Genomic DNA, 16,163 nt, shown 5'->3' with positions numbered 1-16,163 from the left:
CAAATAGGCTCACTACACAGCACAGCAATCGGTGTACAGCATGAACCTGGGACAAATATATCTCCCACCCCGTTACATTATATATAGAAAATGAGCTTTGTAGGACAATCTTGACCATAGGAAGCCTTGTGTGTCCCAATAAAATGATGGATGTGTTCTATCGCTATTACAAAGTTCTTGTGGAATGTGATATAGAAATAACAACCTCTGATCCTGGTGAAGGTTCTGGAAGTTTATTTAGAAGAGAAGAGTTACAAAGTAAAAGTAAAGATTAGAAAGCAGAGAGATGAAGACAAGGCTGGTGACCCAAGGATCTGACCTCTTCATCAAACGGGAGGCTTTTACTCTCTGATCCTGGACAGTTGTCATGGAGGACCGTACCAAACATCAACATTTTACAGATGAAATCATTCACTGAAGAATTTGTACAAGCAGCACATCATTCATTACAAAAGACATTATTTCTGTTATCTCTGAACACCTTATCAGCGTGTCCCACCTCCATTTTTCTCAAATCCCTCATTGTAGAAGGAGACCAACTGTCTCTATGTTCCCCAACAAGACCTTCCAAGGATCCAGAGAACAACAATTTGTTCTAATAACATCTTTCTGTAAAGTAATTCTAGACAGAGATCCTGTTTTAATAGAAAGAACCTAACATTAGCACATAAGCACTTAGTCATGTCAGTTTATCATTAGTAAATCATATGATAATTATTTCTCTTTATCAGATAAATAGGGCCATAGAAGAAATGTAACAATTGCTTGGCTCCATAAGAGCCGGTTCACACTGGGACGACTTGTCAGGCGTCACGTTTCGTTCTGTATAATGGAACCGTTCTAATAGGAGCGACTCAATTCGCTTCGACTTAGAAAAAGGTTCCTGTACTACTTTGGCGGTGACTTGCATTGACTTCTATATAGAAGTCGTTTTGCAAGTCGCCGCTGCTGTCGCGATGCAAGTTGTGCTGCCTCAGTGTGAACCGGCAGTAAGGATCACAGAGGTGTCTAAACAAAGCAATTGTTCTAGTTTTGAATGGAGTGGGGGGGATTAGAACCCTTGTCAGGTTTTTACTGCTATCTGGGGCTTTATTAGAGATATTACCCCTCACTTCCTGTCCTGGTGACAACATTTTATTAGGCAGGAAATGAAGGAAGATCTACAACAGGGACACAGACAGAAAAAAAAAAAAAAACTCTGACAGGCGTTCTAGCCTTCCCCTAATCTACTAAAGAAAATTATTTTACTGTTGGAGAGTTCCCCTCACTTCAGACAGGAAATGAGACAGGAATCTCTCTAACGGAGCTACAAAAATCACTAAAAACATGACAGGGGTTCTAATCCTTCCCCACACCATGCAAAACTGAACAAAAACACATTTTAGCTATAGATACACTATAAAGTTAAAGGCTGCAGGCTGTCACCCCATTCCTAATACACTACCTAGTGTGTTACTGACCCAGAACAAGCATGCAGCCAGTGAGGTCTGAACACTTTGCCCTCCTGCATGCCTGTTCCTGGTCAGTGACACACTAGGTAGGGGAGTGAGGTTTAGGATGAAGATGCTGGCCCCGGAACCTGCAGCTTTATACATAAATCTTGTCCTCTGCTTTTTTCTATTGGCTGAATATTTCACCAGATTCTCCACCCTGTGATGTCACCAGTCTCTGGCCAGATTTCTTACATCAGATTCCCCTAAGATTTTTACACAACTCATACCTCCCCTTAACCATATCCCAGCATGGAGGGGCTCAGTGAAGGTGGTGATGAAGGTGTGCAGGTGTCGAATCGGGTCACACAGATCATAAAAGGAGATCCGCCCGGCCTCATAATCCAGATCTATCCTGACTCTGTTACTGGGGACATTGGCGGGTAATGGGACCCTATTACTGTCATGTATTACAGAGTACTGGTTAGAACAAATCCACTTCCCCTCCAAACACCAGGACTTCTTATTATATCCAATCACTGACTGCTCTCCCCCCCTGTCTATACTGGGGTAACACATCCCGACTCTCCAGTACACTGCACCCCCAACATCCACCTCCCAGTAATGTGTCCCTGAGGAGAAACTCTGACTGCTTATCACCTGAGGACACTCAAATCTCTCTGATGTTTCTGGGTGATTCTGGCACTTATCTGACCTGGATGCAGTTTTCCTGTCATCTGAGATACGTAGATCATTACCAGCTGTACTCACATCCAGTAATATGTCTGTAACACCCAACCACCCCCATGTTTGCTGTACAGCCTCAATATTTGGTCTTCCAGCCTGGTGGTGGGAGCGTTGTACGGTGGGGGTGAGTTTGAGGCGTTTCCTGGATGGTTCAGCATTGATGTGACCGTTGCCCTTTGTATTAGAAGGTGGATAGACATGTGTGCCTGTACATGTCTCTGCATTTACCCCAGACATGATATCAGATAAACCTGTGTGTAATGTGTATGAGATTCCAGCCACATCCAGATCCCCTCCATCATGGAGGAGAACATCATATCTCCCTCTGTCCTCATAATCTCCATCCTCAGTATCACACAAGTCACTTGTGTCTGATTCCTGTAGGACAGTCAGTGGATCTGTCATGTTACACAGCTTCTCAATGTCACCCATCTTCCTGGACAGCTCCTCCTCCTTTATTTTTAGCTCCCGGATCACGTCAAACACAGAGATGAAGATCAGCATTGCCTTCATGGAGATCTCCCTCAGGACTTTCTTCTCCAAGTCTTCCAGACGTCTCCTGAGGTCTCTGAACAGGGCAGTGACTCTCTCTGTTTCACCATCTGCTTTTCCTTGTATTTTCCTCCTGTGTTCCTGCAGACTCTGGACTCTTTTATCAGTCTTCTCTCGCTCTCTCGTCAGTTTCTGCAGAACTTTCCTCAGTTTCTTCTTCTTCTTCTCAGAGGTCTCATCCAGGTTCTCCACCTGGTGTCCCTGATGTTCTCCATCCAGCCTGCAGGACACACAGATACAGGTGGAGTCCTCAGAGCAGTAATACTCCAGGACCTTCTTATGGATGGAGCATTTCCTGTTCTCCAAGGAAGTGGTGGGGTCACATAAGATGTGTTCTGGTGACTTGCTGTGGACTCTCAGGTGATTGTCACACAGAGAAGCTTCACAATGCAGACATAATTTCACAGCAGGTATAGGAATGTGAATACAGTGAGTACAGAAGATCCCGGTTTTGTCCTGATCACCCTGTGTAGTCCGGAGGGTTTCTGATATCTTACACAGAGTAATGTTCTTCTGAAGGACTGGATGTTTCTTGAATATTCTTCTACATTCAGGACAGGAATAACCTCCAGACCTCTCCTGTGTATCCAGCACACGACCAATACAGTCCCGGCAGAAGCTGTGTCCACATTTTAACGTTACAGGATATTTATACATTTTCAGACAGATGGAACATTCCAGGTCCTTTCTCAGATCAGCAGACGCCATCACTGAAAGAAAAATAGGGATATATAAGTCTCATTAAACAATTTGACCAGATCTGTACATTCCTACATAGGGTGAGTAAGGGTGTAAACAACTAGGTGTTTCCAGTTAGGAGTAGAGAGAGCTGGTGTAGACAGAAGTGGCCAGGTTAGGGTAGGAAAAGGGTTAGAGGTGGCCAGTAGCGGAATAGAGAAGAGAAGGGTTGAAGTGTTCTGCGGTTAAGTGTTTGCTGGTTGGAAGGATAGGCGGATGAAGACAGGGTGATTGTGAATCTGATAAGATTGTGATTATAAAGCATAAAAGGGGTGTTGGAGATCAAGGGTGTTGTCGTCAGAGTGAGTAGGAGCGTGTCCATTGTATCAGAAGGTGATCTTAGTCTGAGGTGTCTGGGAGAGGGTTAGCATTAAAAAGGCTGTTGAAGTCACCAGGAATTATAGTGAGTATTTCAGAGGAGAGAAAGATAGGGTAGCCAGGCAGAGAAGTTTTCTAGGAAGCCAGATAAATCACAGCAATCCTTAGAGAAATTGGAGGAGAAAAAAGATAATTACAGCGAAATTTAAAAGAGAGGAGTTATTGAGATGGAGGTGAAAAAAGAACTATGGAAGTGCTTTGTGGGGATAGGATTCCACCCCCCTGAGTGAGTCTTGTGGAGGTCTGGAGAGGGAGAGTCAGATTCCTGAAGGCAGGTTTCAGTAACAGCAAGTAGGGTAAGGGACATGGAGATGAAAAGGTCATGGACAGAGGTAGGCTTGTTACAGATAGAGCAGGTATTCCAGGGGGCACATGAGAATTGGGGACTGGTTCTTGGGAACAGCGAGATACAAATTAGAATGTTTGGATTGCAATCCCTGCCAAAAGAACAAGGATGATGGGTTTGTGGGGGGTGAAAATTAGATGGGAGAGGGCCAGGATTGGGGAAAATATCCCCTGATGTCAGAAGGAAAAGGGTGAGAGAAGTCAGATGGGAGTGAGATTTATATTAGTGTATATGCCCCAGAATTCTGGAGGTACTGTGGGAATAGAAATAGCAGGAGGTGATAAGTGCAGTAATTTGGAGAGGGCAGGAGTGGGGGTAAATATATAATCTATGGGGTGGAGGAGAGGGGTGCAGGAATGGGAGTCTGAGGAGAGAAGAGAACAGAATTCTGACTGTTAAGGGATAGGCTGGGTGGGGAAATACAGGTCCATATGTAGACTGACAGGATCACTGCCTGTAGATGTCGCCTTCTTTGTGCCTTGAATAAAGTGGCAGGTTATAGTGCCAGGACACTTCTACTGAAATACCACACTGAGGGCAACAACTGGCGTTGCAAGAGTACCAATGCCCCCAGACAGCAAGGTGTCCACCCCCAAAGGCTGCTCTAAGTATAGGGATATGAGGTGGGGAGGGGTTTGTCAGTAAACCAATCAGAAACTGATAAAAGGACAAAGAGGGGCAAGAGCTAACACTTCACACAAGACAAGCAGATAACATCACCTCCCCCAATCATACTAAAAGAAGGAGAAATCTACTCTTAAAATACAGATACAAGAGAAATGGGAGATTTCATACAGAGGGCCAGGGGAGCGGAGGAGACATCAATGTAGCAAAGACGGGAGAAATTTATATCAAGGTGTATAGTATATTCATGATTATTACTATTACATTGTATACTCCCGATTATTACATTGTATACTGCAGATTATTATTATTATTATTATTACTAATTCTGAATGATAATAGATGGACCCCTCCCCCTCGGGATCCTATGACACTCTCAGGGTCACATTACAGGATTCTCCAGACAAAAGAAGTTCAGACTTTGGACCAGAATGGGGAACAAATATAACAAGTCCCACCAATACCAATCCAGGGGCTCCAACCGCTCCAGCAAAGACTGCACTGCATGTCAGGGGAGCACTACAACTTCCAGAAGTCCCAGTGTCCAGACAGCAGCTCATAACTAATACAGAACTACAACCCCCAGCAGACCTAATGTCCAAGCAGCAGCCAATAGGGAACTACAAGTCCTAACAGTCCCAGTATCCAGACAGCAGTGGCGTCGCTATGGGGGTATGGATCACACTGGGTGACACCCACCAGAGTGGCGACACCAGAGCCGGTGCTACCATAAGCGCTCGCTGCCCGCCAATGGGGCCACAGAGGGGGTAGGAGCTGTGACACTTTTTTTATCTCTTTTTGGAGGTACAGATGGCTGGTTCCTGATCTCTGCCTCACTCCGACTCCCTCAGTCATTTCCAATCTCTCCTCTGCCTCGCTCAGACAACCCTCACTCATTTCTAATCTCTTCTTTGCCTCCCTCCGACTCCTTCAGTCATTTCTAATCTCTGCTCTGCCTCGCTCCGACTCCCTCGCTTCTAAGCTCTGCTCTGCTTCGACTCCTTCAGTCTTTTCGAAACTCTGCTCTGCATTGCTCCAACTCCCTCAGTCATTTCTAATCTCTGCTCTGCCTTGCTCCGACTCCCTCAGTCATTTCTAATCTCTGCTCTGCCTCGCTCTGACACCCCTCACTGATTTCTAATCTCTGCTCTGCCTTGCTCCGACTCCCTCAGTCATTTCTAATCTCTGGTCTGCCTCGCTCAGACTCCCTCAGTCATTTCTAAGGGCAGATAGTGGGACTCTGCCTGACGCCGACACTGGAAGAGACATCTTACTCGGGGTGTAAGTGCTCAGTGTCCCATCCTGTCACTACTCTCCTAGCCCCTCCCTCACACTACCATCTGTCCAATCCCACACTTCACCTCCTATTTGTGTCCGCCCACACTCCAACCCCCTGCATGCAACACCTGCTGTGAGAAGTGTATGTGAGAAGCTGGGTGGGATATCTGAAACAATGGCTGCTATAGAGGCCTACAGGGGATTCAGCCCGAGAGGAAGGGGGCATGCTTGGTGAGTGAGCCTTCTGCACACAGAACAACCCCCCCCCCACACACACACACACACACACACACACACACACTCTCTCCCCTTTTCTTCAGTCCCTCCTTTTTTCTTCCTCCCTCACACCTGCCTTCTTTGCCCCCCCCTTTTTTCCTCCTTCCTCTTTCTTTCTACTCCCTCCACTCTATCTCCCCTTTTTTTCTCTCCTCTTTAAAAGGCAACCTTTTGAGAACAGTGTGCTGAAAAATGTTTTCAAAGAAGTTGAGCATTTCGGTTTTATAACAAAAAAATGTAAACTTCTCACTCTCAATCACGAAAAGGATTTTTTAGTATATTCTGTATAGCACTTGAGCAGTAGTGAGAAATTAATATCCTGCACTCTCACGCCTCAGAACAACCTCAATTCATGGACCTTCACACCTCAGATCAGCCCCAATTCCTGCACCTTCACACCTCAGATCAGCCCAAATTCCTGCACCTTCACACCTCAGATCAGCCCAAATTCCTGCACCTTCACACCTCAGATCAGCCCCAATTCCTGCACCTTCACACCTCAGATCAGCCCCAATTCCTGCACCTTCACACCTCAGATCAGCCCCAATTCCTGCACCTTCACACCTCAGATCAGCCCCAATTCCTGCACCTTCACACCTCAGATCAGCCCCAATTCCTGCACCTTCACACCTCAGATCAGCCCCAGTTCACGCACCTTCACACCTCAGATCAGCCCCAGTTCACGCACCTTCACACCTCAGATCAGCCCCAGTTCACGCACCTTCACACCTCAGATCAGCCCCAGTTCACGCACCTTCACACCTCAGATCAGCCCCAATTCCTACACCTTCACACCTCAGATCAGCCCCAGTTCACGCACCTTCACACCTGAGATCAGCCCCAGTTCACGCACCTTCACACCTGAGATCAGCCCCAGTTCACGCACCTTCACACCTCAGATCAGCCCCAGTTCACGCACCTTCACACCTCAGATCAGCCCCAGTTCACGCACCTTCACACCTCAGATCAGCCCCAGTTCACGCACCTTCACACCTCAGATCAGCCCCAGTTCACGCACCTTCACACCTCAGATCAGCCTCAATTCCTGCACCTTCACACCCCAGATCAGCACTAATTCCTGCACCTTCACAACTCAGATCAGCCCCAATTCATGCACCTTCACGCCCCAGATCAGCCCAAATTCATGCACCTTCACACCTCAGATCAGCCCCAGTTCATGCACCTTTACACCTCAAATCAGCCCCAATTCCTGCACCTTCACACCTCAGGTCAGCCCCAATTCCTGCACCTTCACACCTCAGATCAGCCCCAATTCCTGCACCCTCACACCTCAGATCAGCCTCAATTCCTGCACCTTCACACCTCAGATCAGCCCAAATTCCTACACCTGAACACCTCAGGTCAGCCCCAATTCCTACACCTGAACACATCAGGTCAGCCCCAATTCCTGCACCTTCACACCTCAGGTCAGCCCCAATTCCTGCCACTTCACACCTCAGGTCAGCCCCAATTCCTGCACCTTCACGCCTCAGATCAGCCCAAATTTCTACACCTTCACACCTCAGATCAGCCCCAATTCATGCACCTTCACACCTCAGATCACTGTCACCCCTGCAAATCTGTTTCACCACTGTACCCCCTGCTCATCTCTCCCACCATTGTACCCCCCCTGCACATCTGCCCCACCACTGTAACCCCCAGCAAATGTGCCCCACCACTGTATTACACTGCACATCTGTCCCACCTTTCTACCACCCTGCACTTCTGTCCCACCACTGTAACTCCTTCACGCCTCAGATCAGCCCCAATTCACGCACCTTCACACCTCAGATCAGCCCCAATTCATGCACCTTCACACCTCAGATCAGCCCCAGTTCATGCACCCTCACACCTCAGATCAGCCCCAATTCATGCACCTTCACACCTCAGATCAGCCCCAGTTCATACACCTTCACACCTCAGATCAGCCCCAATTCCTGCACCTTCACACCTCTGATGAGCCCCAATTCCTGCACCTTCACAACTCAGATCAGCACTAATTCCTGCACCCTCACAACTCAGATCAGCCCAAATTCATGCACCTTCACACCCCAGATCAGCCCAAATTCATGCACCTTCACACCCCAGATCAGCCCAAATTCATGCACCTTCACACCCCAGATCAGCCCAAATTCATGCACCTTCACACCCCAGATCAGCCCAAATTCATACACCTTCACACCTCAGATCAGCTCCAATTCATGCACCTTCACACCTCAGATCAGCTCCAATTCATGCACCTTCACACCTCAGATCAGCTCCAATTCATGCACCTTCACACCTCAGATCAGCTCCAATTCATGCACCTTCACACCCCAGATCAGCCCCAATTCATGCACCTTCACACCTCAGATCAGCCCCAATTCCTGCACCCTCACACCTCAGATCAGCCTCAATTCCTGCACCTTCACACCTCAGATCAGCCCAAATTCCTACACCTGAACATCTCAGGTCAGCCCCAATTCCTACACCTGAACACATCAGGTCAGCCCCAATTCCTGCACCTTCACACCTCAGATCAGCTCCAATTCCTGCACCTTCACACCTCAGATCAGCCCAAATTCCTACACCTGAACACCTCAGGTCAGCCCCAATTCCTGCACCTTCACACCTCAGATCAGCCCCAATTCCTGCACCCTCACACCTCAGATCAGCCTCAATTCCTGCACCTTCACACCTCAGATCAGCCCAAATTCCTACACCTGAACACCTCAGGTCAGCCCCAATTCCTACACCTGAACACATGAGGTCAGCCCCAATTCCTGCACCTTCACACCTCAGGTCAGCCCCAATTCCTGCCACTTCACACCTCAGGTCAGCCCCAATTCCTGCACCTTCACGCCTCAGATCAGCCCAAATTTCTACACCTTCACACCTCAGATCAGCCCCAATTCATGCACCTTCACACCTCAGATCACTGTCCCCCCTGCAAATCTGTTTCACCACTGTACCCCCTGCTCATCTCTCCCACCATTGTACCCCCCCTGCACATCTGCCCCACCACTGTAACCCCCAGCAAATGTGCCCCACCACTGTATTACACTGCACATCTGTCCCACCTCTCTACCACCCTGCACTTCTGTCCCACCACTGTAACTCCTTCACGCCTCAGATCAGCCCCAATTCACGCACCTTCACACCTCAGATCAGCCCCAATTCATGCACCTTCACACCTCAGATCAGCCCCAGTTCATGCACCCTCACACCTCAGATCAGCCCCAATTCATGCACCTTCACACCTCAGATCAGCCCCAGTTCATGCACCCTCACACCTCAGATCAGCCCCAGTTCATACACCTTCACACCTCAGATCAGCCCCAATTCCTGCACCTTCACACCTCTGATGAGCCCCAATTCCTGCACCCTCACAACTCAGATCAGCCCAAATTCATGCACCTTCACACCCCAGATCAGCCCAAATTCATGCACCTTCACACCCCAGATCAGCCCAAATTCATGCACCTTCACACCCCAGATCAGCCCAAATTCATGCACCTTCACACCCCAGATCAGCCCAAATTCATGCACCTTCACACCCCAGATCAGCCCAAATTCATGCACCTTCACACCCCAGATCAGCCCAAATTCATGCACCTTCACACCTCAGATCAGCTCCAATTCCTGCACCTTCACACCTCAGATCAGCTCCAATTCATGCACCTTCACACCTCAGATCAGCTCCAATTCATGCACCTTCACACCTCAGATCAGCTCCAATTCATGCACCTTCACACCCCAGATCAGCCCCAATTCATGCACCTTCACACCTCAGATCAGCCCAAATTCCTACACCTGAACACCTCAGGTCAGCCCCAATTCCTGCGCCTTCACGCCTCAGATCAGCCCAAATTTCTACACCTTCACACCTCAGGACAGCCCCAATTCCTGCACCTTCACACCTCAGATCACTGTCCCCCCTGCAAATCTGTTTCACCACTGTACCCCCTGCTCATCTCTCCCACCACTGTACCCCCCAGCAAATGTGCCCCACCACTGTATTACACTGCACATCTGTCCCACCTCTCTACCACCCTGCACTTCTGTCCCACCACGGTAACTCCCTGCGCATCTGCCCAATCCAATGTACCCCCTTTCTCATCTGCCCTACCACTGTAACCCCCTGCTTTTCTGTCCCCCCACTGTAACCCCCTGCTCATCTGCCCCACCTCTGTTCCCCCTGCTCTTCTGCCCCACCACTGTAACCCCCTGCTCCATGTGTTCCACCGATGCACCTCCTTTCTCCTCTGCACATCTGCCCCACCTCTGTACCCCCTACTCATCTGTCCCACCAATATACCTCCTTTCTGTTCTGCCTCGCCACTGTGGCCCCCTCTACATCTGCCCCACCTCTGTACCCCTTACTCTTCTGCCCAAACACTGTAACCCCCTGCTCATCTGTCCCACCAATCCACCTCCTTTAACATCTGCCCCACCGCTGTACCCCCTGCTCTTCTGTCCCACCACTGGACCCCCTTCACAGCAGTTCCTGTGTTCAAACAGCAGCACACAGACAATACAGAACTACAACTCCCAGCAGTCCCCCTGCCAGTCAAGTTCCTCCACCCCAAACTTGCCCCTCCATGTCTTTATGGACCTTGCTTTGTGCACTGGTCCAAATCATTTGGTGGAGAGGGGATTATGGTGTGGGGTTGTTTTTCAGGGGTTGGGCTTGGCCCCTTAGTTCTAGTAAGGCAAACTCTTAGGCCTCATTCACACAAGGCGTACTCCGCTTCCACGAAGCCCGCCTCGATCCGCCGGCTCAGCGGCAGATCTCTTCGCTGAGCCGGCGGATGACAGGTCCCTCTCTGCTCACTGAGCGGGGAGGGGCTTGTCAGGCACCGCTGCTGCCTATGGAGAGATCGGATGAAAACGGACAGCATGTCCATTTTCATCAGATCTTACCCAATCCGATAGCGACGGATCCGGACGTAGGGCCATCCGTCTGCTGTTTGCAGATCGGACCAGGTCGGATGTCAGCGGACATGTCTCCGCTGACATCTGTCGCTCCATAGGCTAACATGGAGCGCCCGTTCAGGTCCCCCGTCAAAACTGACAGGCCGACCTGAACGGTCCGATCGTGTGAAAGGGGCCTTAAGGCGTCAGCATACCAAGACATTTGTGGGAACAGTTTGGGGATGGCTCCTTCCTGTTCCAACATGACTACACACCAGTGTACAAAGCAAGGTCCATAAAGATATGGCTGAGCGAGTTTGGGGTGGAGGAACTTGACTGGCCTGCACAGAGTCCTGACCTCAACCCTACAGAACACCTTTGGGATGAATTAGAGCGGAAACTGTGAGCCAGGCTTCGTCTTCCAACATCAGTGCCTGACCTCAGAAATGCGCTTCTGGAAGAATGGTCAAATATTCCCATAGACACACTCCTAAACCTTATGGACAACCTTCCCAGAAGAGTTGAAGCTGTTATAGCTGCAAAGGGTGGACCAACTCAATATTGAACCCTACGGGCTAAGACTGGGATGTCATTAAAGTTCATGTGTGTGTAAAGGCAGGTGTCCCAATACGTTTGCCAATATAATGTATATTGTCTGTGCAGTGAAAGTCCCCAGAAATCTCATTTCCTGCTCCTGTCATCCAATCATCGCTTTCCCTACAATCTGCAGAGAACTTAAAGGGGGCACCTACCTCACTTGGGGTATTCCAACCTCCTATACCCCCCCGGGTGTGACTTCTCCCATATAAATGGTTCTACAGATGAGAGGAATAGGTCCATATATGCTGATCCAGGGCCAAACCACATCCAAAATAGCCACCGGAGAACTTCCTTTCCACAACCAATATGGTCGCCAGAAGACTTCCTTCCTCTCCAAACAAAGAGGAACTAATCCTCAGGGTGGCCCCTATCTCTCCTCTTTATAAGTACTCCGCCATCTAGTGGAAGATTATCAGTATTACATCCCCATATAAACCTGTATTATACTACGCCACAAGGTTTAATAAATACATCATGTATCAAATACAGGATTTGTCCAAAATAAAAACTAGTACAAGTATATGAAATATAAATACAATGTATACAATTTTTATATGTATAACCAAAATATGTAAAAATACAAACTTTGTCTTTATCAGACCCTCCTACTATACACACAGAAATCACTAAGAATACAATTTATACCGAACATTCCCGCCATTAGGGGGGAGTGTCCTCGCTTTAACCCCTTCACTACCGGACACTCCCCACCCCCTTCCTGCCCAGGACAATTCTCAGATCTCAGCGCTGTCACACTTTGAATGACAATTACCCAGTCATACAACACTGGACCCAAATCATATTTATATCATTTTTTTCACACAGAACTTTCTTTTGGTGGAATTTAATCACCACTGGGGGGAGGATTTTTTTTTTTATTGTTTTGCATATTAATGAAAAATTACAGAGAATTCGAAAAATAAAATCCTACGTTTTTCTTATTTTCTGTTATCAAATTTTGCAAATAAATAATCTTTCTTCATAAATTTATTCCAAAATTGTATTCAGCTCCATTTCTTTAACATATAACAAAAAAAGTGCAGGGCTATTGAAATAAACCAATGATAATAAAAAGTGATAATTAATATAGCTGACATATTAAAGTGCATTAGTGCAAAAATCCAAAATAGTGAACCGTACAAATCAATGACAATAATTAATTGAAAAAAAGTCCAATATATCAATAATGCATAAAATATTCATATGATGATATATTTAAATAAGTGACATCAGTTCATAAGAAATCTTGGTGCACTGATTTGATTTGATATTATGGTATAACATGTTTTCCTTATTAGATCATGATAGATATATTATTATGTCTGCATCCGTGCAAAAATATATATATATATTATATATATTTTCCTTTGTTTTAAGCTCATTGTTTTGTAAGAAAAGTGCCATTTTAAAAAAGAGAAACTTGGATTCGCCCCTCCTTATTTAAGTCCGATAAATGTTACTGACAGACGACTTGTGAAGTTTCTGTCCACTACTTATACTGGCAGTGTATAGAAGCATGTTGTTCCAAATTCCCTTCTTTTTTCTTTATATATCTTTCATATAAACATTAAAGACGCTATATATTTTTTAGCCACAAGATGGCGATATTATCAAATCAAATCAGTGCACCAAGATTTCTTATGACCTGATATCACTTATTTAAATATATCATCATATGAATATTTTGTGCATTATTGATATACTGGACTTTTTTTCAATTAATTATTCTCACTGATTTGTACGGTTCACTATTTTGGATTTTTTGCATTGATGCACTTTAATATGTCAGCTATATTAATTATCACTTTTTATTATCATTAGTTCATTTCAATAGCGCTGCAGTTTTTTTGGTTATATATTTGCTTTTTGCCTACTATCTGGGTTATAGTGCATAGCTGCTGTATGTCATTGTGGTTCGTTTTAGGTTTGTTTATGTGAACGGGGGGCTGAAGGTGAGAGGCTGCATCAGGTGCCAATCTGAGATGTTTTTTGAATATACAGTAACTGACCAAGGAGCCAGGCACATAGTTGTGAACAAGGGTGCCTGTAAAAAACAAATGTCTATAAAATGTATAGATCTGGCCGCTGCTCCAAAACTTGCAAGACCAAATGAGAAACAAAGAAATTCCAACACAAGGAGCACTGTTCCAGTATATTAAAACACAAGATGAGTGAAGTCAAAAGTATCAATATTTAATATCAATTGTATCCATTCATAAACTTAAAGAGGGAGTCCACCTAAAAAAAAATATTAAAAACCAGCAGCTACAAATAATGCAGCTGCTGACTTTTAATAAATGGCCACTTACCTGTCCCAGGGTCCAGCGATGTCGGCAGCCAACGCCGATCACTCGCTCGACTCTCGGCAGCTGCCGCCGCCATCCTAGGTGAGGGAATCAGGGAGTGAAGCATTGCAGCTTCACTTCCCGGTTCCCTACTGCGCATGCGCGAATTGCGCTGCGCGTCGTAACTCGTCCCCGCTCTCTCCTGGGAGCTGTGTGTTTCCCAGGAGACAGCGCGGAGGGACAGGAAGAGGCATAGACTCCCATGGGAGTCTATGCCGGAAGTGGGTGCAAATACCTGTCTTAGACAGGTATCTGCACCCCCCTCTCCCCTGAAAGGTGCCAAATGTGACACCGGAGGGGGGGGGGGGGTTCCGAAAAGTGGAAGTTCCATTTTTGTGTCGAACTCCGCTTTAAGCCAAAGGATTGAGTGGAAAGTGCCTAGATAGCACAGTAATTCACGGCTGGCAAGTCATCCTCTGCAGACCCGGAGGCAGGGCATTTTTTCAGCGGGAACGGGGGGGGGGCACCGTTCCGGCACCTTCAGCACTGAATGTATGTAATGGCAAGGGATGCTGGATTATGTTACAGTGTCTATTGATGCTAGCTGCTGGGGGATCTATTGTTACTGGAGGTGCTATTTTTTTGCAGGGGTTTATTGTTGTTGGGGAGGTCTGTTGTTGCTGCTGGGGGACCTATTGTCTCTGGAAGCAATCTATTTGTCTGTTGTTGCTGGCGGGTGATCTATTGTTGCTGGGAGGGATCAGTTGTTGTTGGGCATGATTTACTGTTGAGGGAGCAGTCTTTTTTAGCTGGCTGCTGGAGGGTCTATTCATGCTGTCTATGCAAGGGGGGGATCTGTTGTTACTGCTGGGGGTCTATTGTTGCTGGAAGGGGGTATTTTTTGCAGGTGCTCCATTGTTGCTGGGGGGGGGGGGAGGGGGGTCTATTGGTGGCTGCAGGGGATCTTTTTTACTGCTTTTCTTGTTACCATTAACAAATTATATCCAAATTACTTAGTACCACAAATGTTACTTGGTTCTGTATTTTCTAAAATGGGCAGTATTGGGAAGTGGGTAGGGGGTGGAACCAAGTAACGGTGCTTGGAGGTGGGTAGGAGCAGAGACATGGGCTAACTCTGAAAGGCGGAGTTCCTGCACCTATTCTCTGAGAAAAAAAGCCCTGCCCCGAGGGATGGATGGCTGTGGCAAACCCTGGTGATGTTCTCAACGCCTGTCCTCAGGGCCCACTAACAGGCCAGGTTTGCAAGATAACTGAAATACATCACAGGTGATATAATTTGCTGCTCAGTGATTGCAGTTTTCGAGTCTGCATCTCCCCAAAATAATACTTAAAATCTGGCCTGTTAGTGGGCCCTGATGACAGAAGTTGAGAGCCACTGGTGTAGCTGGAACTCCCACTCTCAAACTGTCAGATGCCAAAAAGGAGAGGTGGAGGTGGAACTGAGTGTTTCAGGATGTGAATTCTCAGCTCAGGAAAGGTACACTCTGTTCCTGATGGAGATACAGAGACGCGCAAGGCTATGCAATCTTGGCTGAGGGAACAAGAACATACCAGTTACCAGTTGCTTGTTTCCAGGAAGGGCACACTCCGTTCCCGATGATCGAGGAGGGGTGGAGAGACAGAGCCCTACAGGACTGTACGATCCTGCCTGAAGGAACAGGAACACACCTAGGGTTGCCACCTTTTCTTCAAGTCAAACCCGAACACTTTAGCGGTGCACAGCAATTGTTATTATTTTATTTTTTTTATAGTATAAACTATAAATACTGTATAGTTTCCAATTTAAATAACATTTCTAATCATATGAAATTAATCACAAGAGTCCCCCTTTACATCAGAGTTCACAGAGTTCCCCTTTTACATCTGAACTCGCAGAGTTTCCTTACACTGTAAGGAGGGACTGTGCAGACTCTTATGTAAGGGAGAACTCTGGGAACCCTGATTTAAGGGGGGACACTGAGAACTCTCTACGGAAAGGACTCTGATCTAAGGTGG

At 47.0% G+C, this 16,163-nt stretch overlaps 1 protein-coding gene across 1 annotated transcript; it reads right to left on the bottom strand.

The window, feature by feature from the left end:
* Window positions 1-217: 217 nt before the first annotated feature.
* Window positions 218-12,165, bottom strand: LOC141107692 (E3 ubiquitin/ISG15 ligase TRIM25-like). The gene is made up of 2 exons (XM_073598596.1): window positions 12,015-12,165; window positions 218-3,439 (listed from the first exon to the last, which is right to left on the bottom strand). The coding sequence occupies exon 2, from the start codon at window positions 3,435-3,437 to the stop codon at window positions 1,659-1,661; it is 1,779 nt and encodes a 592-aa protein (XP_073454697.1). The 5' UTR covers window positions 3,438-3,439; window positions 12,015-12,165; the 3' UTR covers window positions 218-1,658.
* Between the last annotated feature and the right edge of the window lie 3,998 nt (window positions 12,166-16,163).

Source organism: Aquarana catesbeiana, linkage group LG09, assembly GCF_042186555.1.
Source record: "Aquarana catesbeiana isolate 2022-GZ linkage group LG09, ASM4218655v1, whole genome shotgun sequence".
Classification (NCBI taxonomy): Eukaryota; Metazoa; Chordata; class Amphibia; order Anura; family Ranidae; genus Aquarana; species Aquarana catesbeiana.
The sequence above is the reverse complement of the archived record's forward strand: the minus strand, read 5'-3'. Positions and strand labels throughout refer to the sequence as shown.